The sequence below is a fragment of the Giraffa tippelskirchi genome, chromosome 11 (genome assembly GCF_054371585.1).
Source record: "Giraffa tippelskirchi isolate mGirTip1 chromosome 11, T2T-mGirTip1v1.2.pri, whole genome shotgun sequence".
Lineage (NCBI taxonomy): Eukaryota > Metazoa > Chordata > Mammalia > Artiodactyla > Giraffidae > Giraffa > Giraffa tippelskirchi.
This window is the reverse complement of record NC_137285.1, coordinates 105,697,657-105,721,545: the sequence shown is the minus strand read 5'-3', so window position 1 is coordinate 105,721,545 and position 23,889 is coordinate 105,697,657. Positions and strand designations below refer to the sequence as shown.

Below are 23,889 nucleotides of genomic sequence, written 5' to 3'. Positions count from 1 at the left end.
TTGCTACATTTTTGTCACATAATTGATAATACTTGTAACTTACATTAGGGCGCACTCATATTTGAAAGAATCACTTTGTAAACAAGGCTTTTATAACATGAGCAATTGCTTAATTAGCTAATTTGCTAATTGTGCTGTTTGTATATATCTGTTTGTTGTTTTGATGGTGATATCTCCCATATCCATTCTAAAAACTACCTAAAATAAAACTGAGTCAAAATGGTCTTGAGAATTTCTTTACTCATAATTTTGGGCTATACCTGGAGAAAACAGAAGACCCCTGTATTATGGTAAAACCAAACTGGAACTTCTTCTAGAATATGGACAAAGATAAAATATAGAATATCGTTTTGTAGTAGGGCACCACTGAAAGAAAAAAAAACATTTTGCACTAGATGAGCAACTGAGGAAAAGCTAGTAAAATATTAAGAGGAACAGACTGACTTTTAGACACAAATCAACAGAATATACAACTTGGCTCAGCAAAGAATAAGGGTGGGGGGAAGGAAAGGGTGGTGGACAACTGTCTGAACCATTTACAGTCACATAAACATAAAATGGGAGGAGATCATTATTTAGCCTAGTACAGCAAGTGTATACAAGTAACAGGACAACTTAAAAGAAAAGTCTGTGCTAAAGATTAGGAAAAACTTCCTGACTACAAGATCTATCAGATTGTTGTTCAGTCTCCTGAGGAAGTGACGAGAGCTTTATCCTCTAGAGATACTTAAAATTAGAATGGATAAGGTACTAGAAAGCATCCGGTAAGAGAAAAATCCAACCCTGACTTAGCTTGGAAAGTTACAAGGGAAGCAGGACAGAAAAAATATACACGGAAAGACAATAATTTAGAGTGAAATCTGGAGGACTTGAAAGCCAGAAAATCTAGGTCATATCTTCAATCTATCCTTTCCAGTTTTATAATCTTAACTTAAATGCTATGAGTTGCTGTAAGTGCAAATGACGATCTGCCTCACACTGCATTGAAGACACTGTAAATGTTAAAGAGCTACACTGCCAAAGGATATCACTACATATATCAGGGTATTTTCTTCAAAAAGAAGCAACAACATTTATAATTTTGCTGATTTTAAATTTTCAGTTCAAATGTCACTATTTTGAAGATTCTTAACTACTGAAAGGAAAAGGACCATGCCTTCCAATGAAGTTTTAAAACATCATCAACATCACATTTTAATGGATGAAACTTAACAAAGTTAATTAAGCTCCCTGTTTCTGAAAATGTGGCATGGTCAATCCCTAGGAGATAAGCAATTAAATGATAAATAGCATTTCTAGTAACTTTGTTAGACAACCATGATGTAAAAGCACTTCTCCAATTACCATTGGAAAACCATTAAAACAGTCTGCTGCTTCTACAACCCCTATCAGTTAGACAGGCAATTCATACTCAATTCATGAAACCACAGGTGTGTTAAGTGGCATTACCAGGTTAATATATTTTTATTACAATTCAAATAAAGCTTCTCTCATCATCTCACTAAATACACGTGAACATCTTATAAACGTGCCATTAATCTAGAAGACTATAGCTCTGTACTTTTAAAAAAATTTACTTCGGACTGTACATGTTGACTCATGTAAAACTGTACAAGTGAATATACTACTGCATACCTGTCTGAATCAGGATTTTAAACTGAAAAGCTAGAAGAAAAGACAACATTAAAGTGAATACAAAGCTAGCACTGTGATCCTGGCCCCACTTTCAATTCAGTATTTATCAAATGACTGATTTTACAAATGAATGCTACAAATAATTTCACCTTGCAGATGACTCAGGCAGCCTTGAAAACAGCACACGTACAGAATTTGTTTTGTTTTGTATTTTAATCAAAAGCGTTATTATATGGCACTGTTGGCAGAAAAAGTATCATGAATGAAAACGCTAATTACTGGGTAAATGCATATAAAGCCTCTGGTTTCCAGATTCACTTTAAAAGCTGCTTCTTAAAAAAAAAAAAAAGAACAAAAAGACTTGCTTCAGTTAAACAAGCTTAAAGTTGAACTTACAGTGCTTTAAAAAAAAAAAAGCCAATATATTAAAAACCTTTTATCTATAAATCAAAACCAACAAAATCTACGAGTCCTAGACAGAACATAGGTTCTTTTCAACAAAGACCTTTATAGCAAAATCCTATCTGTATTGTCCCTGAAAATTCACTGTTCTAGAATATAGCCTGAAACAATTTACTCAGTCCACTGAAAAAGCATTCTCTTCTCTTATCTCTCAAAAGAAATTCCAACTGCAACAGGACCCTAAACTCTTAGGAAGAGGACAAGCATCCAGGAGGATTAGAAACAATTAGGATTATTTTGGGACTAAAGGCAGCAATCAATGCAAACTGGAGAACAGCAATCAGATATTTCTACCACTTTTCAAGTGCTGGTTCTGAAAGCTGAAAAATATAATCTTCAGATCTTACAGAAGTTACAAAGCAAGACACTTAATGGTAGTAATAAGTTGTTTAGATTTTTTTTAACGATTCAGATATACTACATAAAAACAATAGCTACCATGAACATACAGTTTAAGTTGATAACTACACTTTTAAAAAGGGGGCTGGAGTGCCTGAGGAGTAGAGAATGAAAAGGGGAAAAGGGGAGTAAACGAATGTGTTAATTTAACTGCAAAATAATAACAGGATATAACAGAATTCTGAGTCTCCAAAGTGACCATTCAGAGCCCAAACATAGCTGAATTCCATCCCAGCCCCAGCACGTCCCTAACACAAGAATAAAACCCTTCTTATCTTGTTCAGCCATGTGTCGCCTGCCACAAACTGCAAAACAGAACAACGCCCAAAACCAGCTAGTCTGATTTCAACTGAGGACAGACAGACTCTGTAGTCAGAAGCACCACAATGAAAGAACTCTAATTCACACAGCTGGCCTGGTGGGTCTGCACACTCTACAAAACAAAGCTATACCACATACAGTACTTCAAACTTGAAAGGATCTTTAAAAAGGCACTGTTAATTTGCCAATAGCTCTAGAATCAGCAAAATGTACCTAGAATGCACTAGAGTTAGACCATGAGAAAAGAGGCTGAGGTAGGTAAGCTGAGAAGAAGATGGGAACTATTCTATACTCCTAACTTTATTAAGGCAGCCTGGCACAGAAATAACACTAAACCAGTACTTCCAGATTTCACCCCAACATATATTCAAATCAGGGACAACTCTAAGAGTCAATGGATGCTTGAGATTTATGGGGCAAGATATGTTCAAAGAAAAAGTAATGGTCACATAAGAATAAATCTTGTGGTGGAAAAAAAAGAAACTAGTAGTAAACTCCTAAGAAATACGAATCCATAATTGTCTCACCAAGGCACATTAAATTAAGTGGCTTTTAAATAAAGTCTTTCGTCTTTTAAAAAGTATGTGAAATTAGGCAGTACCTGAACTAATTCAAGTAGATATTAAACCCAAACCAATTTGCAGATTCATCTTAGAGTATTCATCTTTTAATCCTTTGTGCCCAGCACCGTGCCTGGCAAAGAACAGGCATTAACTGCATGTTTATTGTACATTTATATCTAAGTTATAAAAGCAACACAAATCCCAAGGTTTTCTTTCCAACATAACGGAAATAGGAAGAAAATCTCTGAGAAGCAAAGAAGGAAAGAGCATTATTTGGGGGCCTTTAGGTGATTTTCATGTGGAATGAGCTGGTGATCCAAGGTTCCGTTTCTACAGAATTAAACACTCTTACTATTGCAATGAAAACTACCAACATATTAGTTCCTAATAAGACTTGTCTCCAGGGTCAACAGACGGCAAGAATTGAGAGAACCAGGAAAACAATTACCCACATACCCATGAAAGTGGCTTCTCAGAGGCAAAACACCCTGAAAGGAAAAGGAATGGGAATAACCAGAAGAAATCAAAATAAGCATTATTAATGTTAAATGTACTCTAGGAGTTGAAAATTAAATACATTTAAAAAAATACACAAAGAATAGTCTAAATATTTAATAGAATCTTTTAGGTGAACATTCACGTGATACTGGGAAGCATCAACAGGAACAGGAAATTCTGTTTCTGGAGTAGCTGTTAGGGTAAGATAATGGAATTTGGCCCTTTTAAAATCAACAAATGAGTCTTACAATTGGGTGAAACTTTCTTATTAGGGAATTTAACTACTTTTTGCAGAAGCACTTCTCAAAATGCTTTCTTTGCTCCCTAACTTCAGTTATTTGTTGTTGTTTTTTTTAAACTTCAGTTATTTGATTTTTTTTTTTTAATGATGTAATGGTTTGAAGGCTGACCAAAAAAAAAACCAACTGAAACTTGGGACTTGAATACAACATTATAGTTACACTGAAAAATACCATGTAGTAAAGAACATGCTTTTATCACTTAAATATTGCAAAGAATAACTCTAAAGAGTAAGGAAACTCACTTAAACCACAAATGGTCTAGCTCAATTCACCAAGCAACACAGGTAAGTACTATAAAAGACTGATCCAACTCAACAAACCCACCTGCCAGCTTCTGCTACATAATTCGCTTAGGCGCTACACCCCTTAAATGCAAATGTTTCTGGAAAATGAAATCCTAAAAGTGCAATAATTAAAACCAAGCCCCGTGATGTTCCCCCGCCGGTTTTTTTTTTTTTAGTTCCTTGATATTGTCCCCACCAGGAGACTGGGACTTACGGGTAATTTCAACATTCTGGAAAACTATTAGACAATAAACACTGTGCAAGTCAATGTTTCAAGGATATCAATTTCATAAATCATCATGCGGTAGTCTCAGAATGAAGTTCACAAAGTCCTAAAATGCAACCGGGTCTAGAGAACTACAGTACAGGAATTAAACTTATGAGGGACCAATACCCCAGCCGACCTCCGGCGCTGACCTTCACCCAAAATGACCTTCCTCTGCTTCCAAGATCAGTACTGAATCCTAATGCCCACTTACGGACAGAAAAACACAATCGTGGCTTTACCTACCCCTCCTCCGACACTCTGGAAAAGTTTCTCTCCAGAAAAAAAAAAAATACATTTCCAAATTCAATCAACCGGGTAACTTGGCAGCAACCCCAGACTAACTGCAGAGCTCGGAAACAACCCGCCGTCGGATGCCTGTCAACTTCACTGGGCAAAGGCAATCAACAATCCTCACTCTCCTGCTAGGTCGGGCCCTATCCAGGGAGGCTAAGCGCAGGGGGGAGCTTCATACCAACCTGTCGGTGATAGTAGACTGTGTGCCACTCATTGGGGCCCTTGGCGAGAGGTCCTCCTTTTATCCAACTTGCATTTTACAGTAACACCTCCACCCCACCCCCAGCGCTCTGGGATCAGGCCCGACTCCGTTGGGGACACCAGAGTCCAACTCAAAACTCCATTCAGTCATCTAGAACGTCCGACTGGCAGGGGTCAAGGAAAGGGGATGTAGGTGGGAGCGAAGCAAGTTATCTCCCAAAACAAACCAAGCAAGTCCGCCAGAAGGCGAGTTCTAGAGCTAGGGAGCGATCCTTGGGAAAGCGCCGGAGAAAACTTCGTCACGGAGGAAAGTCGGCGAGCCACGCGAGGAAGGGACCCCAGGAGTCCGTCCGGGGCAGTATGGGCTCCTCGGGGTCTCGGGGGCCTGCAAATCCCCGCCGCCGAGCCGGGGCCCGCTGGCTTCTGCTTTCTATCTGGGGCTGCCGGCCGCTCGTGGCCGCGGTCTCGGCCGCGTCTCGGGCCGCCCCGCGTCAGCCGCGCGCGGTTCCATGGCCCCGGGCCGGGGGACCCCTCTTGTCGTCCTAGCCGCCCCCTACCAGGCTCCGGGCGCCGGGACGAGCACGAGCGCCGGGGGGAGAAGGTCCCGCAGCCGGAGGTGACAGGAACCTGGTCTCTCAGCCCCGCGGGCTGCTCCCCATCCCTCAGAGGCCCGGGCTCTTCCGCGGTCGGCGAAGGCGGCGGCGGTGGCTCCTCCCCGACGCGCCGGTAGGCGGCGGTTCCCGCGAGGGGCGGGAGGTTCCCGTCCGACCCGGCCTGGAAGCACTGGCCCGGGAGGCCGGCGGCGACTGCGGCAACTCGGAGCGCACGGCCGGCTCGCCGGGTCCTGGGGCTCTCGCGGGAGCGCGCGCGGCGGGCGGAGGAGGCCGCCGGCGGTGGGGGGGAAGGGGGTGGGCCGCGCGACAACCGCAGGCGCGCGCGCGGGTTCCGGTTCCGGTTCTGCCTTCCCGGCCCCTGCCGCATCCAGCGCGAGCGCTCGCCTTTCCCCTCCCCCGCCGACTTTTTTGGCCTCCTCCCCTCTGACTTCGGGAAGCCGCCTCACCCGGGATCCCTCCGCGGCGCGCGGGGCGTCCCCAGCCCCCCACGCTCGCCGCCCCGCGCGCCGCCTCCGCTCACCGACCGCGGGTGCCGCCGCCTCCGCTCACCGATCGCGGGTGCCTCCGCTCACCGATCGCGGGTGCCACCGCCCCCGCGCGGACGCCTCCGCCGGAGTCTTGGGGGGGAGCGAAAAAGTAGTTCTGCGGGGGCAGAGGGAGGTGGGCACCGTGCGACCCTGAGAGTCCCACGCGCCAACCTAAGGTTGTCCGAGGGAACCCACGAACGCCGGAGGTTGCTACTTTGGGGTCTAGCTTGCACTAACTCGGCTTTCCCCCAGAGAGCACGCCCCCAGTCCCGAGGAGTTGAGGGTGAGAGAGGCTCTTTGGAAATTACTCACCCCCTTGTCCTAGAAACTTGTATTCCTTAAGGGAGCATACTTGTTCTCCTTTTCTGATAACACGCACAGACGGTTTTTTGGCGAATGGAAGCAAACTCAGGTCCGGCTGTCCGGACTCCGCTGCTCGCTCGTGAATCAGACCCCAGCAGAGAGAGGTTTTGGCCTTGGCCGCTCACCTGGGGCACCTGCTGGCCTCGGCCCAGGGCAGGGGCTGCAGCGCAAAAAAGTCTTGGCTCCTGGCGGAGGGTTGGAGGATGGAAGTGTATATAAGAATGGGGAGACAGAGTTTGGGAATTGGAGCCAGGATTTCTTCGTATAATGTTGCTTTTAGGCTGCTTCTGCCTTGGCAAAATGAAATGTGTTATTTGCCAAATTGAGCAACATGGTGCTTTCCACAGCGGCTTAACAAGCTTGCTGTGGAAAGAAATGGGGGGGGGCAGTTTATTTATCCTGTTACATTACAGTTCTCTTTGAAGAGTTCCCAAATATATATATGTTTTTTTTCCTACTGGGTAGTAGGTTTAGACACCCATCCAGTTTTATGGTTGCGTAACTCAGGATTGTAGCGATTCAAGTACCATGTACAATATATTTCTTCCATTCCGCCTGCAAACATCTGAAGTGGCTGTCTTTTCATACAACCATTTTCAGACTTTCGGGTTCCAACCTGTATTGGTGGGTAAGGGTCTTTAACCTTTTTTTGGAAATCAAGTGGCAAAGCAAATCCAAAAAACAGTGGATGTGGAGAAAGGAAACAATTACCTCTTAACAATGCTGTTTCTAAAAGTCAGTCCGCAACAGCGCATGAAAGGATCATTATCCCTGAAGAGATGCATGAGCTAAGCTGACGTTAGAACTGGGTTAAAAAAAAAAAAAAAAAAAAGATAAACAGAGGCCAAAGATGACTCTTTATTGCTCGATTTTTTTTTTTTTAAGTCCAGGGCACAGCCAACTAATTTTGTAATGTTTGTTTTGGGAAAGAAAAGAAGCAGAATAGGGTTCCAAGCCCCTTTCCTAATGATCAGACCAGGACACATTGCCACCTGCTGGTGTACCCTAGCATGATAATTCTGTCCTGAAAACTCTTAATTAAATTGTGCATTTTCCATAGATAACTGGAAAGAGCTTCATCAGTCTGTATACAGCGACCAAAATTCAAACCTTATCCGCAAACTTTTAGACATACTAAATATCTTTTTTGCCCTATTCCAACAATTTCACAGCGTGGGTATCAAGTTAATCGGACCCAATGACTCATCAAATCATGCATTTTAAAAATGACTTTCCCTCTTCCCTTCAAGAATGCCTCACTCCACGAGCTTCAGGAATAAAACAAACTGGGAAAGTTTCCTAATTCACCTTCTCTTCCTTGCATACAAAACCTCTTGGCAGGCTGCTTTCAAGAACTAAACAGACCCAAGTTCTAGCTGTGAGCAAAGAGGCCATTTGCTGTGGGAAAGCTTCAGAAGATGGTAAGCAAAGGATTTAATTAAGCCAGTGGTTATTCACTCCAGAGCTATCTTTTTTAATAATGAAAATCTCTGTATTCACGCACAAAGCTCTCATGGTAAAAAAAAGAAAAAAAAAGTCCCCGAAAGCCTCTTTACAGCTTTTGGTAGCTCTAGACTGTTCTAGAGTCTGTGTATAGAATACCTTCACAATAGTCACACCAATTTAGGCAGAACACACTCTGCAGGGACATTAGTTCTTTACCTAGAAAAATGACATTGATGACACCTATCCACTGTGCATGCTCTTTGAGGTTTTCCAATGGGGGGTTATTCTAGATTATATTCTCAGGCCCTCATCCATTCTTTCAAGCTGCTCATTGAGCACCTGGCTTCCCAAGTGGCTCTAGTGGTAAAGTATCCACCTGCCAATGCAGGAAATGTAAGAAACTTGGGTTTGATCCCTGGGTTGGGAAGATCCCCCTAGAGGAGGAAATGGCACTCCACTCCAGTATTCTTATCTGGGTAATCCAGTGGACAGAGGAGCCTGGTGGCCTACAGTCCCTGGGGCTGTAAAGAGTCGGACATGACTGAGCACACAATGAGCACCTACTATGTGTCTAACACTGTTCCAGTCTTTGGAAGCAGAGTCCGAAGAGAGCAGAAGGCCCTGTCTTCATGGACCCAACTGGACATCATCATTTTCAAGGCAACTACTGAAATAGGCTGAACATAAAGAAGGCTGAGCACCAAAGATTTGATGCTTTTGAACTGTGGTGTTGGAGAAGATTCTTGAGAGTCCCTTGGACTGCAAGGAGATCAAACCAGTCAATCATAAATCAATTCTGAATATTCATTGGAAGGACTGATGCTGAAGCTGAAGCTCCAATACTTTGGCCCCCTGCTTCGAAGAACTGCCTCATTGGAAAAGACGCTGATGCTTTTGAAGATTGAAGGCAGGAGGAGAAGGGAACAATAGACTACGAGATGGTTGGATGGCATCACCGACTCAATGGACATGAGTTTGAGCAAGCTCCAGGAGATGGTGAAGGACAAGGAAGCCTGGCATGCTGCAGTTCATGGAGTTGCAAAGAGTCAGGCACGACTGAGTGACTGAGCAACAACTGAAACAGGTGGCAAAATAAGAAATTAAGTTCTTCCTCCTTCTTTTGGCAAACTGCTTTCTGTATGTAGATTGTTGCCTCAAAAAATAAACAATATTAAGAATGGTGGATAAGAGCAGCTAAGAAGTATTTTACTGGTAAGTATAAATATGGTTCAACCTTTCTGCAGGCCAAAGCCTTTTTTTTTTTTTTTAAGCTTCTTGGCAGAACCACAAGAAAGACATAAAGCCAGACCCTGGGTTGATAAAAAGTTGTTTATTTTTATAAAATTTAGTATAAATCTTATTGAAATATAAGTTCTTCTTGAGCAGTGTTAATAATTATTACATAGTAATCTGAATGCAAATGAGTACTTCATGTGTCTGACCATACCACATGTTAATTAGCCCTTCAGTACCTGTCATGGACAAACTCAGCATCTTAACTGCTGAGTCACCTTCATTTCACAGTTCTGTCTCTGCAAGTTGCCTTCAGAGTTATCAGCTACAACATCAAGAAAAAGCTGAAATGAGGGATTCTCCTTCCCTTATCATTAGTTAGATTTCTTGAAATTCAAGAAATCTAAGTACATTCCCCTAAAAGAGCAAGGTCTGCAATCCCTTCACTTCTGAGGCGTGAGGAGAAAAGAATTGGTACCAGATTAAGTCTATTCATTCGTCTGGTATGGGACAGGTTGCACTGTGCCAAAATTCAAGAGACGGCTCTTTTCTTCCTTTTTTTTTTTTTTTTGGTGCCAAGCCACACTTTTTTAACTAGGCTTTTGCTAAAATCAGCATTCCCTAGCATCCTACTTTGACCACAATCTTATTGGAAAGTAGCTAACCAGCATTTCAGGGATATGGCTCATAGAAAAAAAGGAGTTGGGGATGCAACTGTCAGATTATTCTCATGTCCAGCAAATCTCCTTAACCAAATGACAGTCATTTTAAAAGACCCATAGTTAACATGCCTTTAAAGCTGTTTTTTCCCAGAGCAATGATGACTTCATGTGGTTCCAACCACTCATGCCTGGACAATGATGTCCATTTTCAAGAACCACTCATTAAGCTAGGATTACCAGTGACCATCGAATGGGCTGACACTTCCTACTGACCTCCAGCCCTGACTTCAACAGCCCCGACCCTTGCTCATCAGCTGAGCTACTTGGTCGCACTACATGGTCTCAACAACACAATTGACTGAATAAATAACAAACGAACAAATAAATAAAACTTCCCTTTTTTCCCATAAAAGCCCTACATTAAAAACCTTCATTAATGAAAAGCCACCTAATGTCTCTATGAAATATGCAATGGGGTATTTCGTTTATTGACAGTACGGTTCAAACGGAGGTAAAGAGTAAACAAGTGACCTGCCCAAAGGATCTGGCAGGTGAGTAGCCAAATTCGTTCAAAGAACCTAAGAATTCTCACTTCCTAAGCCCTTTTACTACACTTTTGTTCTTGCTTTTCCTAGGTAAGATGAGAGACTATTGACTAAGAAATATTTTTTTCCTCCTAACATTGGCTTTTTCATAATATACTTTCCAGAGAGAGTGGCACCTTTTCCAGAGAAAAAGTAGTAACAAGATGAACAGGGAATGTATCTGAAATGGAAAAAAAAAACAAAAAAACAGCCTCATCACCCTGAGGCCGGGACATTTGGTCTTTAGTTCTGGTTTGCAGTATGTATAGCAGAGCTGAAACCTGAACTGGCATCTCAAGCCCAGTGGAATCTACATGGTAAATCCCTACGGAATTCAGTCACAGCCTTTCATGCCTAGGAGATTAATGCACAAAAGCCCTGAGAACTGGCATAGTTTTCTGGTAGGGCAGAACCCGTACAACAGGACTCGGTAAATCTGCCCACACCTCATTCATCTCTCATCCGAAGCTCTAGCTCTATGGTTTTTGTGCAGAAAAGAGTTAATAGAGCAGCCCTAGAAAGGGCTGTCTGCAAGGTTGGCCCTTGGCCAGCATCCGGGGACTTAGATTTCGTCAGGAAGGTTCCCACATGAACTGGTGAGACTGGCTCACTGACTCTAAACTGCACAAATAATGCGGTTCATGGCAAAAACCTCCTTTCCTTCTGGGAGTCAGGAAAAGGCTGACTTTTGCACACAATGGAAAGACTGCCTATGGCACCAGCCCCCAATTGAAACCTTGGATACGGAGTCTCTAACAAGCTTTCTTCTAGACATTTCATACATACTTTGAACAGATCATTGCTAGAGGAATTAGCACATCCTGCATGATTCCACTGGGAGAGGGCTCTGGAAGCTTGGGGCTGGTTTCCCCTGTACTCTGCTCCAGGTGCCTTTTCCTTTGGCTGATTTTTCATTGCATCCTTTTGCTGTAATAAATCAAAGCTCTGAGTACAACAAAGTGCTCTGTCCTGTGAGTCTTCCTAGTGACGCAGCATGCCTAAAGGTATGTACCCCCAAGTACAGGGAGTCCTATATGGTATATACCAAGTATATGGTATAGGGAGGCTCAGGAAGTAGCCCCCTACCACTGTCATGGTTTCACCCCCTATCCTGCTCTCAATTTCCTGATCCAAGTTACTTCTTGAAAGTCCCTCACTTTATAGTAAATGGGGTGCATTTCTTTAAGCTGCTACACAGAAACCAAGAATAAACATTTGTTTATTCAAAGGAATAAGGAAGAAATTGCACTAATGTTTTTTGAGTTCCTTTCTAAGCTGTCTGATCATCAAGCCTCCCAGGAACAGAACAGCCAGGGTCACCACAACCTACAAGGAATGCAGCACACTCATCTCACAGCTCTGACTTACTCGCAACTACTGCTGGTAGTCTCACTTTCCACAGCTGTGCTGCTGCAGAAGTTAGCGTTTTAATACTGGAATGTGTTCTGCTCCAAGACTGACTTTCAAACAAATCAATAAATTTAGCCCTTTTTTGTAATCTAAGTTTGTAATAAGCATGATTCTGTAACGGCCATATATCCAACCTGGTTCCGGTGGCTGACTTAACCTAATCCATTGTCCAGAGCAAGCCTTGGCTAGTGTGTCTTGAGATGTCCATTAAGTCTGAGCTGCCACTCCTCACTCCACCTGCTTCTCCAGGTGTGGTACTTCTTGATGCTTTTCCTCCATGCAAAGCGCCAGATGCTAAACATGAAACACCAAGACACCGCGTACATCGCTACTCCCCCGACCTTCACAAACCACTTGGGCGTGGGTGAGACCATTTCACAGAAGAGGAGGCGAGCTCCTACGCCAATCCTCACTCCAGTGAACAGGGCCACAAAGAGGAAATCCACCACATCTCCAGTGAAACTATGGTAATAGCCTGTTTCACGAAGAAACCAGCGCATCTGTAGCAGGGGGTTGGTAATCTCGCTTCCAAAGAGGACCGCATTGACCTCTGTGCCTGACTCTCCAAGCACCAGGGCCATGATGATGCCCAAGATACTCAGTGTATGGTGAGCCAGCATCAGAGGCCCCTCAGACCAGAAGTAGATGCACCAGCCCAAGTCGAAGATGAAGTAGCCCAAGGTGAGACACAGAACGTGCACTTGGAGAGGTGTATTGGGTGAGCCTGAAATAAACCAAGACAGAAGCAAATTGAGTGCTAGGAATTGTGCTGGCTTATAAAGGGATCCTGTGTTGCTCTTTCTCAAACCTTTTGGAATCACTGAAAATAAAAGCAATGGCAGGCACATGCTTTTTAGAGACAACCAAAAAAAAAAAAAAGACTAAAATCTAAAACTTTGGTCTCTATCAAAGCAATATTACAGGCCCCAGGACATGCTGTTCTGATGTATCAGATTTCAGTGAGTGATTCGAACACCAGCAATGATCCAGTGTCCTCTCTGTGTAGCAGCATAAAATCGAGTTATTTTGTTCTTTCAATTAAAATCCTACAGTCTCTTTCTTTCTTTTTTTTTAACCAGCTAAAAGTCTGCTTCCAGACTGTTATTCTATCCCACTAGCAAATGCAAACTATCATATATGGAATGGACAAAAAAACAAGATCCTACTATATAGCAAAAGGGCAATATTCAATATCCTATAATAAACCATAATGGAAATGTTACTCTGTCCCAAACGTCAGATTAATTTCTTAGCTTAATGGGTTAGACTATAGGACACTGGTGGCCCTAACTTGTTTTGAAAGTGGACTCTGGAGAGAACCCCCAAAGTTAGTATGTTCCCATATGCAAGAACATAGGGTGCAAGGACCTGACATGTTTGAATCCATTAAGAACCTTCATGTAAAACATAAAGCTTAAGCATTGCTTCCTATCAGTTTGATGGTTTGAGGAGGAAATTCAGAAACTCCATATGGGATTATAAAGAAATTAGAAAAAGAATCTAAGGAATTTAAAAAAAAATCATATTCTATGGAACTTACAGATTGAACTATGTCCCCGCAAAATTCATATGTTGAAGGGCTGAACCCTAGCACCTCAAATATGACTATATTTGGAGACAGGACCTTTGAAGAGGTAATTAAATTAAAATAGAGTCATTAGGGTGGTGTTCTTATAAAATGAGGACACTAGGCACAAAAGACCATGTGAAGACAGCAAGAAGGCAGCTATCTGCACACAAAGGAGGGGAAGCCTTAGAAGAAATCAAACGTACCAACTTGATCTTGGACTTCTAGCCTCCAGAATTGTGAGAAAATCAATCTTTGTCACTTAAGCTACCCAGTCTGTAGTAAACCCCAGCAAACTAATTCAAGGGGATACAGGTTTTGTATTCTAAGGAACACTTAGCAATACATATGGCAGCTTAAAAATTAATACAGCTACCCCAAATAATGAAGTATTGGTTAAATAAAGGATAGCAAATGCATACAACACAATATTATATAACAACTGAAAAGGATAAGGAAGATCTATGTACATAGACATGGAAAGATGATGTCCTTTGAATATACAATCAAGTAAAAATTGCAGGTTACCAAAAAGTATGTATTATACAGTCCATTATTGTCTGTCTGTCTGGGGCTGGTGGTAGAAAATGTTGATATTGCTTTTGTAATTTATACATTTTGATCAATTAAATTGTAAAAAGCAATTAAAATTGTTTTAAAAATAGAGTTATGAAAAGCAGAAACAAAAGGTGATGCATACAATATCAGAATTAACAATGAAGATGAATAAAGACTCCCAAAGCACATTATAATAGTAATTATTCTTCAATATTCTTCAGTATTGTACAAATTCTGTGGAAAACTCCCATCCTTCTAAGACTACCTCCAAATCATAAATTCCTAAGGGAAAATTCTCTAATGTCTCCCACATACCTGGGTGGGTAAAAGGCCAAGGGCCATCAATGAAGCCAATATAAGCTGAGAGACCTATCGAGAGGATTCCGTGGGTGAACGTAACCAGCCGGCAGTTCCACTCATAGCTCCGGTGCTTATTCAGGCGACAGAAAGAAACGTAGAGCGAGAGCCAGCCGCCAAGGCTGCACAGTGCCTGCAGACACAGAGCCAAGGCCATCCTATGATGAAAAGACCAAAACCAGAAAAACAGAGAATGCACCCGAAGAAAACAGCATGGGGTCATAGTGAGTATATGTCTTCATTTCTACCGTAAGACACTACAAAAATATTGCCTTCACAGAAATACTTTTTCCTTATCTACATTGCCAAGAATCTTCCACTGAAGTGGGGCTGTGATTCTGATTGCGTGTTCCTTAGAGATAACTGGTCAAAACTGTAAACCAAAAAGCAGGAACTACATTCTGAGTTAGCAGACAGTCTAATACAACATGTTGTAATGATGAGTAAATGTCAATAACCTCCCAGTGATGACTGACCTTGGACTACGAGGTAAGACACAAGTAATATAATACACGTATTAGATGTGTTCATATTTCAAAAAATCCCAATAAGAAGCTCTCACAAAAAAAATACCTCCACCACTTGTGGTCTCTGCTATAAGTCATATGACACATGAGAGTTTAATGTGCTTTTAAACTGATAACTAAACTCAACTGAAGTTTGGGTTTGAATTATGGGTTTACCAGTCAAAATCAAAATGAGGTAAACCTGAAGATAGAACTAAACAAAGACCTAGATATTTTGGAAGGGAAAAAAAAGAAGCTAGTTCTATTCAGTTTTATAATTCAACTCAAAAACTGACCAAGAGGGAAGCAGGATTTTGAGGTACAAGTGGGGAGTTTTTGTCAATATATAAAAATATCTTTAAGGAAATTATTTAGTTAAAAATGAAACAAAGTCAGAAAGCTACACTTTGACATTCTTACTGGTGATAAATATACCAGGACAACAACAAGAATAATGGAGTCAATAGAGTCAGACAGGATGAAAATCTGAAAATAACCAAGATGTCCTTATTAATATTCATTAGTCCCTCTACTGAAAGTACAAATTAAAAAGCTAAAAAAAAAAACATTTCAGATATCTGTCTCATCTCAGCAGGAATTTTCTGCATGGCTACACTCACTGTTTAACCCTATTGTGACAAGTGAAATAGTATCTGTGGACCAACACGCATCAGTACACAAGCCACTCCCAAGAATGCTATCCCAAGAGGGCTTTATGAAGGTCAAGTGCAGTACAGCTTTCATCTGAAACCAGACTTCTACTTAAGAAAACAGCAGGTGTCAATCACTGACCTGAGTTCCAATTCTATTTCTGCCCCTAAATAGCTATGAGTGTGTGGACCAATCACTTTCACCTCTCGAGCTTCAGTTTAAAAGAGAGAGAAAGTAGAGGGGGAAATGACCGATAAAACTTTATAATCCAGCCCAGTTCTGACAAGGAATTCTGAGAGAATTTCGTAAAACTTCCAGGCCAATTTTCCGAGCAAGAGCCAGAAGTACAAAGGCCCCAGAGTGAAGAGAACCGTCCTCTCTCACTTCCTTTTAAAGGCCAGGGTCACCAGCCGGAGTAATACGGATCAGCTCTTTTGGTTATGCTGATTAGTATTTTTAGAGTCTTCTTCCCTGAATCCTAATTCCCCGGCAGAACAGAGGGAACAGTAGGCCATTTACAAACAAGTAAAAGAATAGACATTCGTAAATGGCAGATACAATGCTGTGACCTTGGGAATGTCACTCGATCTCCGCGTTTGGGCTTTTCACTCTTGGGTGAAAGGATGGCAGGGTATTTAGATGGCCGATGGCCGGTTCAGCTCAGAATTTCAAAGCTCCAGTCCTCGCTCCTCCCTGTCCAGCGCCAGATTCGGGAGGAGGAGCGCTGGGCGGGCCCACCTGGCTCTGGGCCCCGGAGCAGGCGTGGCTGGAGCCAGCGGCAACCTCGGCGCCTCTCCCCCGGACGTGCCTACCTACGCTGCGGCCACGCCCGGCTGCGGCGCACCTGAGCCGGACCGTTATGCCGGCATCCCATCGGCGCCCAAAGGCAGAAGGAGGCCCTCTCCCCTCGGAGGCCAGGCCAGGCCATCTGCCGGCTTCCTTCTCCCACCCTCGCCCCCCTCAGCGGGCCAGGCAGGCCAGGCCACCCACGTCCGGAGCCCAAGCCGGCCGCCGGAGTCGGGTGGTTCGCGCCGCGCAGTTACCTGGTCCAGCGCCCCGGAAAGCCTCGGGCGCCTCGGCCCCAGAGCTCAGGACCGGGATCCCCAGGAGCAGGAAGCAGCGGAAAGAGGGAAGGGAGGACGAGGCTCTGACGGCGGCAGAGGAGGAGCCGGGGGTCTGGGGGCACCTGCTGGCTGGGAGGACGGAGCGCACAGCCAGAGCTGGACCCGGGACTGTTCAGAAAGCGGGCGGGAGGATCCCCTCTTCTTCACGCAGGCCTGGGGAGGCGAGGGGCGGGGGTGTGAGGGGTGATAATGACCTAATAGTGACGTGAGACCTGCAGACTGTTGTCCTTGCTTACTTGTTTGTTTGTTGTCTTTGTTAGAACACTATCCATCCCCTGGTCCCACGATGTGATGGCCCATCCCATAACCAGTTGGAGAGCACCTACTAAGTGCTTACACCCCTACTAGGCACTGTGGGGAATTTCACTTTTGCGTTTAACTTAAACAGGCAAACAAATAACCAATTTCCAGAAAAGTGCTCAGGCCTGAAAATCAGAAGTTATCTATTCCTTTTCAGGTCAGCCCTCTCACTACCTTGGCAGTAGAGAATAAGGCTTTAAGAGTAAATCCAGCTTGGTTACTGACTGTGTATCTTTGGACAAGTTACTTAACTTTTCTGTGCCTCTGTTTTCTCACCCACAGAATGGGGGTAGTAATAATAATAGCTGTCTCATTGGGTTAGTGCAAGAATTTTACACACTTGACATGTGTAAAGTGCTTACAGAATGCCTGGCACATGGAATTTGTTACATAAATGTTGATTATTGTTGTTGTTACCTCACTTTGGGTTAATCCTCTCTCCTCTCTGAATCTGTTTTGATACCAAGGAAAGTGAGTTTGAAGAGATAGCTAAATGAAAGTGTGGAGATGTAAATAGGGTAAAGAGGGCATCTAAGGGGCTTCCCTATTGGTCCAGTGGTTAAGACCCCATGCTCTCAATGCAGGAGGCCTTGGTTCAATCCTTGGTCAGGGAACTAGATCCCACATGCCACAACTAAAGATCCTGAATGCTGCAACTAAGACCCAATGCAGCCAAATTCATTAATTAATTTTTAAAAAGAGGGCATCTGGGTTGGTTGATCAAGACAGGCAATGATAGGATGCTGAGGGGCCCAGATATTCTTAAGAAGAGAAGACCTTGAGCAGAAGTGTGAGCTTTTAGGCCACGTTTGGGGAATAGTAAATAGTTTGGGTCATTTGTTTTGCCAGCCCCTTGAGAGTCAGGGTCACACTCCTTTCATCTTTGTTTCCCTGGTACCTCTACCTGGTACAAAGGCAGGTGCAATAAACGTTTGCCGCTTGAATGAAAGGGAAGTGAGGCTGCAAATATATATTGGAAGCATACTGGTGCTCCTAAATCTGAATGCCCCTCTAGATCACTTGGGAAGTGTTTTCAAAATACCCTTTGTTCAGGCTGCACCTTGAAGGTTGTGCTTTAATAGGCTTAGTGTGAGGTTCAGGAATCTATATCTATTAAAACCTGCTCATAGATCATTCAGATGATTAGTCATATTTGGGAGACACTGATGTTAGAGGACTTTTCATTACTGATGCTAGCCTAGGATGACAGGCTGAGGCATTATATTATGCAGATAACAGGAAACCTATGATGATTTTGGGCAAGGGAATAATTTTATCATGTTCCCAAGTCCTTGCTACTCCAATCTGCATTAACTGAGAGTTTGTTAAAAACACAAATTCTCAGACCCTAACTCTGGATCTACTGAATCAAGTCTGCATTTTTAACAAAGTCCCCAGTGATCTGTATGCACATTCAGGCAGCGATCTCAACCATGACAGTACAACAGACTCACTTGAGGTGTTTTTGAAAGTCCCATTTCCCTGGGCCACATCCCAGGCAAAGTAAATCAGAATCTGTGTGTGTCAATTTTTTTTTTAAGTTTCCCAGGTAATTCCATTGTGTAAGCAAAGTTGAGATCACTGCTATATAGATACTCAATGAAAATCAGTATAAGATGAATTGGAGAAGACAACCTGTCACAAGTGGATTGGAATATACCAGATAAGTAATAATAATAGCTTGAAGAAAGAAAACAAGGAGAGGTCCATTTCACTAAATGAATAGATGGTATGCATATCTCACCTTCTCCCCATTTGTTTTTTTTTTTTTTTTCACTTTTCACTTTCTTTCCCCATTTGTTTTTGTTATGGTTCTTCTAGTATCTGAATCTGGAATTATCTTCTTGCTGCCACCATTTCCCAGGAAAGAACAGAATATGAATTAAAGCCTTCAGGAGTCTAATGGCTGAGGGGATAAGGGAAAGTGCTAGTTCTTCCAGTTGAGCCTATATTGGACCTTTATCCTGGGGTGGCTGGGATTCCAGGTTCAAACTCCATTACCTGGGATTAAATTTTATTAATTCATGTATCTTTGGCCACAATCCTTGTTCCACCAAATCACAGGCTTGTCAACTGTGGCGTTCCCCAGGAAAGTTCTGGCCTGTTCAGGGAACAGGAAGCTCTCCACCAATTTATTTTACTAACAATAACAATCATAATAATCACAATAATAACAGATAACACTTATTAATGTATCAAGCATTGTTCCAGGCACTTTACATATATATATACATATTAAGTCATTAATTCTCACAACAACTCTTGGAGATGGATATTGTTGTTATCCCCATTTTACAGGTGAGAAACTGAGTCACAGAGCACTAAAGGAAATTGCCCAAAGTGACATGACTAGTAGGAGGCAGATTTGGGTAATGAACCCAGGCAATATGGCATTGGAGGTCATACTCTTAACCACAAGGGTAGGCTGCCTCCACTCCCCTGGAGTCTCCTACAAGATGGTACTATGTGTTCTTCATTCACAGCTCTTATTAGAAGTTGTTTAGAGGTTAAAAGAAAGAGTTCAAGTTTTGAAAACCTGAATTGCCTATTGTGTCCTTGTCACAGTACTAGTCATGAGGATACAGAGAAAAAGACAGACAGATACAAGGAGCTCCCCATGGTCTATCAGGAAAACAGAAGAGTCAGCAAACACCGTCCATGAATGTAGCCAGGGGAAGCAGTGTGCACAGGAGGGAGGAGCACTGAGCCGGCAATCTGGGGGCTCAGGACAGGATTCTTTTTTTTTTTAGCTTATCTATTTTTTTTTAATTGTCAAAGATTATAATTGTACAATATCGAGAAGTATAGAACAAAATACAATTATTGTAGGACAATTGCTCTTCAATATTGTGTTAGCCTCTGCCACACATCAACACGACTCAGCTACATATATCCCCTCCCTCCTGAACCCCCTCCCATCCACCTCCCCATCCCACTACTCTAGGTTGTCCCAGAACACTGGGTTGAGCTCCAGGACAGGATTCTTAATTTGAGTCTGCAACTAAACTCATCCTCTTAGTTGAACCAAAAGCTCTTAGTATTAGGAGCCCACAGCCGAGCCCATCAGTCTTGAGTCGACTCAAGATCAAAGTTTGAAAGTTCAAAAAGCAGCAGCAACAATTTTTTTCCCTTTCTTTCCTCCTAGACAATGACTAGTTGTTGCCCTTTGATTCTCTTGTACCTAATTAGATGCTGAAGAAGCTAACCAGGCTTCAGTTAAACTTGACTGGAATGATGAATTTTACAGGATCTTGCAGACATGAAAAATGAATTGGTACCCCCTTTTAGGTTTGACTCTGTTCGGCAACTTTCCAAGGCAACAGTCAATGGAAGCTACTGGAGGCTGAGCAGGTAGACTACAATTCTGTTTATTTCTTTTATAAAAACCATGGTCAAATTAGCCCAGAAATAGACCCCCATAAATATAGTCAACTGATTTTTGACAAAGGAGCAAAGGCAATACAATAGGATAATGATAGTGTCTTCAACAGATGGAGCTGGGACAACTGGACATCCACATGTGAAAAAATGAACCTAGACTCAGACCTTACATCATCACAAAAGTTAACTCAAAATGATCACAGGCCTAAATGTAAAACACAAAGGTATAAAACTCCTGGAACAGAGGAGGTCCCCAACCTCCAGGATCTAATGCCTGATGATCTGAGGTGGAGCTGATGTAATAATAATAGAAGTAAACTGGGCAATAAATATAATGTGCTTGAATCATCCTGATATACCATGATGGTAATCATACCATTTGCTCCCCACTGGTCCGTGGAAAAATTGTCTCCCATGAAACTGGTCCCTGGTGCCAAAAAGGTTGGGAACTGCTTTTAGAAAATAACATAGGAGGAAACCTAAATGATGCTGGGTATGGTGTTGCCTTTTTAGATACAACACCAGAGACAGACCATGAAAGAAATAATTAACAAGCTGGACTTCACTAAAATGAAAGATTTCTGTTCTGCAATAGACAATATCAAGAGAATGAGAAGAGAAATCATAGACTGGGAGAAAATATTTGCAAAAGACACATCTGATAAAGGACTGTTATCCAAAATATACAAAGAACTGTTAAAACTCAACAGTAGAAAAACAGACAACTTGATTTAAAAATGGGCCAAAGATCTTAATAGACATCTCCCAGAGAAGATACACAGATGATAAATAAGTGTGTGAAAAGTTGTTCCACATCATATCATCAGGAATATGCAAATTAAAACAACAATATATTCCTAAAACAACCACTGTATTCCTATTAAAATGACCAAAATCCCAAACACTGACAACAAAGGCTAGCAAGGATGCAGAGCAACAGGAACTCTAATAACATTGCTGGTGAGAATGCAAAGTGGTTCAGCCACTTGGGAAGACAGTTTGGTGGTTTCTTAAAAAACTAAATGTACTCACAATCTGGCAATCACACTCCTTGGTATTTGCCTAAATGAACTGAAAATTTATGACTACACAGAAACCTGTTCACAGATATTTATAGCAGCTTTATTCATAATTGCCAAAATTTGGAAACAACCAAGATGTCCTTCGGTAGGTAAACGAATAAATAAACTGTGGTACATCCAGACATTAGAATATTATTCAGCATTAAAAAGAAATGAGCTAGCAAGCTCATGAAAAGACATGAAAGAAACTTAAATGCATATTACTAATTGAAATAAGCCTATCTGGAAAGGCTGTATACTATGATTCCAACCACGTGACATTCTGGAAAAGGCAAAACTATTGTGACAGTAAAAAGATCAGTGGCTGTAAGGGTATGGCAGGGAGAGAGATGAATAGGTAGAGCACAGAGGATTGTTAGGGCAGTGAAAAATACTCTGTATATTATAGTGATGGATATGCATCATTGTACTTTTGTCCAAACCTAGAGAAGGTAAAACATCAAGAGAGAACTCCATGGTAAACTATGGACTTTGGGTGATTGTGATGTGTCAGTGTAGATTCATTCTTGGAAATAAAAAAAAAAAAATTACTTTCTCATGAATGATGTTGATAATGGGGAAAGCTATGATAATGGGGAAGCAACAGGTATACAAGAAATCTCTGTAGCTTCCTCTTAATTTTGCTGTAAACCTAAAACTGCTCTGAAAAAATAAAATATTTGTTAAAGGGTCAAATGAGTGAACACCAAACTCATGGACAGTGCAGGACATCAACTTTCAGCACTCACCTGAACAAGGTATCAAAGTAGCCAATACTGCTGCAGGAAAGTGTCTACTCTGGCACCCACAAGTGTACAAGGAATAGTGCACACACGTGTGTATGCACAGATGTGCACAGATGAGCCTATGGGTGGCACAGTAGTTTCTTTATACAATTAAATTATTGCTGCAGGCTTCTCTTGTCTCTTAGGCGCATACCTGCTGCTACTGCTGCTGCTAAGTCGCTTCAGTCATGTCCGACTCTGTGTAACCCCATAGACGGCAGCCCATCAGGGGACGTCCTTGGGATTCTCCAGGCAAGAACACTGGAGTGGGTTGCCATTTCCTTCTCCAATGCATGAAAGTGAAAAGTGAAAGTGAAGTCGCTCAGTTGTGTCTGACTCTTAGCTAGCTCCTTTCAACTAGGTCTTTTCTTGACAAAGTAACCACTACCAATAGGCTTTCTCCCACTTCACCACACAAAATATTACTTTTAATATAAGCCCCATCCAAAAAAAACCCAGTTAATTTGTAGTTATTTGGATATAGATTTCCTCTTTGGATATTACTATTTGCAACAAATGTTTAATGCTAATTTTAGTTTCTTCCCTTTAGTCATTACGTTTTTGAAGGGTCTCCTTTTCCTACCAGTCAATGTTTGCCTCAAAAATGGTAACTACTTAAATTTTTATTAACCCAAGAAAAACCACAAGGATAGCTTCCTTGCCTCTCAATTACCTCATCAAAAGTCACAGTGCATTCCAAAGCCAGATATACTTGACTTTTGAATCATCCCTTGTCTCAACTATCACTTTCATGACCTTCAGGATTTCCGAGATATGAGCTATTAGCCCCAGACTTCACCTCATAAGTCTCCAAACAACTTGACCTTACACATTTACCATTCTCCCACTTACAAAATGAGGAGGCCAACCTCTTACCTGAACTTTCCTCAAGGTTGTTCTGCCAAAAAAAGTAGAATTTCTGAACTCTTCAGAGCCCTATATTAATGTATGTCATCTTCAGCATTGGTTGGGGGAATAATAAACTTAATCCACCAATTTGAAACACTTTATCCATCCTGTTTCATTATATGCACTCACATCCCCCCACAACAAAAGACACAGAATAATCTAAACCTCTTCTTACCAACTGGAGAAGGAAATGGCAACCCACTCCAGTATTCTTGCCTAGAGAATCCTGTGGACAGAGGAGCCTGGTGGGCTGCTGTCCATAGGGTCACACAGAGTCAGACACGACTGAAGCGACTTAGTAGTAGTAGCTTCTTACCAATAGCGGAATACTGTATATATCACTATACAAATTTATTTAGGAACAGAGAAATTCCTTTGAATCTCAACATTTTCTTGGATATGCAGTCTTAAAAAAAAAAAGTGACCATTTCTGCAATGGCTTCATGTTACACACTGGCCCACAAAGAAAGAGACTGGAGAAAGAATGTTCCTGCAAAAATCAACAAGGATTCCCAGCCCACATGGGAACTCCTATGGAAGCTAGCACAGTAGTTCACACTTTGGTATCTTTTTTCTTTCTTTCTTTTTTGTTAAAGAAGATAATATATTACAGAGACATCTTCA

The 23,889-nt window shown here is 42.2% G+C and overlaps 2 protein-coding genes across 28 annotated transcripts in view; both read right to left on the bottom strand.

Annotated features, from left to right (window-relative positions):
- ARHGEF12 (Rho guanine nucleotide exchange factor 12) overlaps nucleotides 1-16,943 on the bottom strand; it is a 168,578-nt gene extending 151,635 nt beyond the window's left edge. For 11 of the 25 annotated variants that reach the window (XR_014068818.1, XR_014068817.1, XR_014068819.1 and 8 more), the window contains exon 1: nucleotides 5,209-6,096. Coding sequence is in view for 7 of the 25 variants with exons in the window: in XM_081541589.1 (XP_081397715.1) it covers nucleotides 5,209-5,240 (32 nt within the window). In the remaining 18 variants the exon portion in view is untranslated. Of the gene's footprint in view, nucleotides 1-5,197; nucleotides 6,097-16,742 lie in introns of those variants that run through there. The other 14 variants (XM_081541590.1, XM_081541594.1, XM_081541602.1 and 11 more) reach the window with 4 other exon arrangements.
- Nucleotides 9,489-16,943, bottom strand: TLCD5 (TLC domain containing 5). 3 transcript variants are annotated; one of them, XM_081541618.1, is made up of 3 exons: nucleotides 16,749-16,943; nucleotides 14,507-14,706; nucleotides 9,489-12,790 (listed from the first exon to the last, which is right to left on the bottom strand). In XM_081541618.1, exons 2-3 carry the CDS (start codon nucleotides 14,703-14,705, stop codon nucleotides 12,252-12,254), a joined length of 738 nt encoding a protein of 245 aa, XP_081397744.1. In that variant the 5' UTR covers nucleotide 14,706; nucleotides 16,749-16,943; the 3' UTR covers nucleotides 9,489-12,251. The 3 variants fall into 3 exon arrangements, with proteins under 3 accessions (XP_081397744.1, XP_081397743.1, XP_081397745.1); XM_081541619.1 differs by lacking the exon at nucleotides 16,749-16,943 and having other exon boundaries at nucleotides 11,858-12,360; nucleotides 12,718-12,790; nucleotides 14,507-16,410; XM_081541617.1 differs by lacking the exon at nucleotides 16,749-16,943 and having other exon boundaries at nucleotides 14,507-16,410.
- Nucleotides 16,944-23,889: the final 6,946 nt, after the last annotated feature.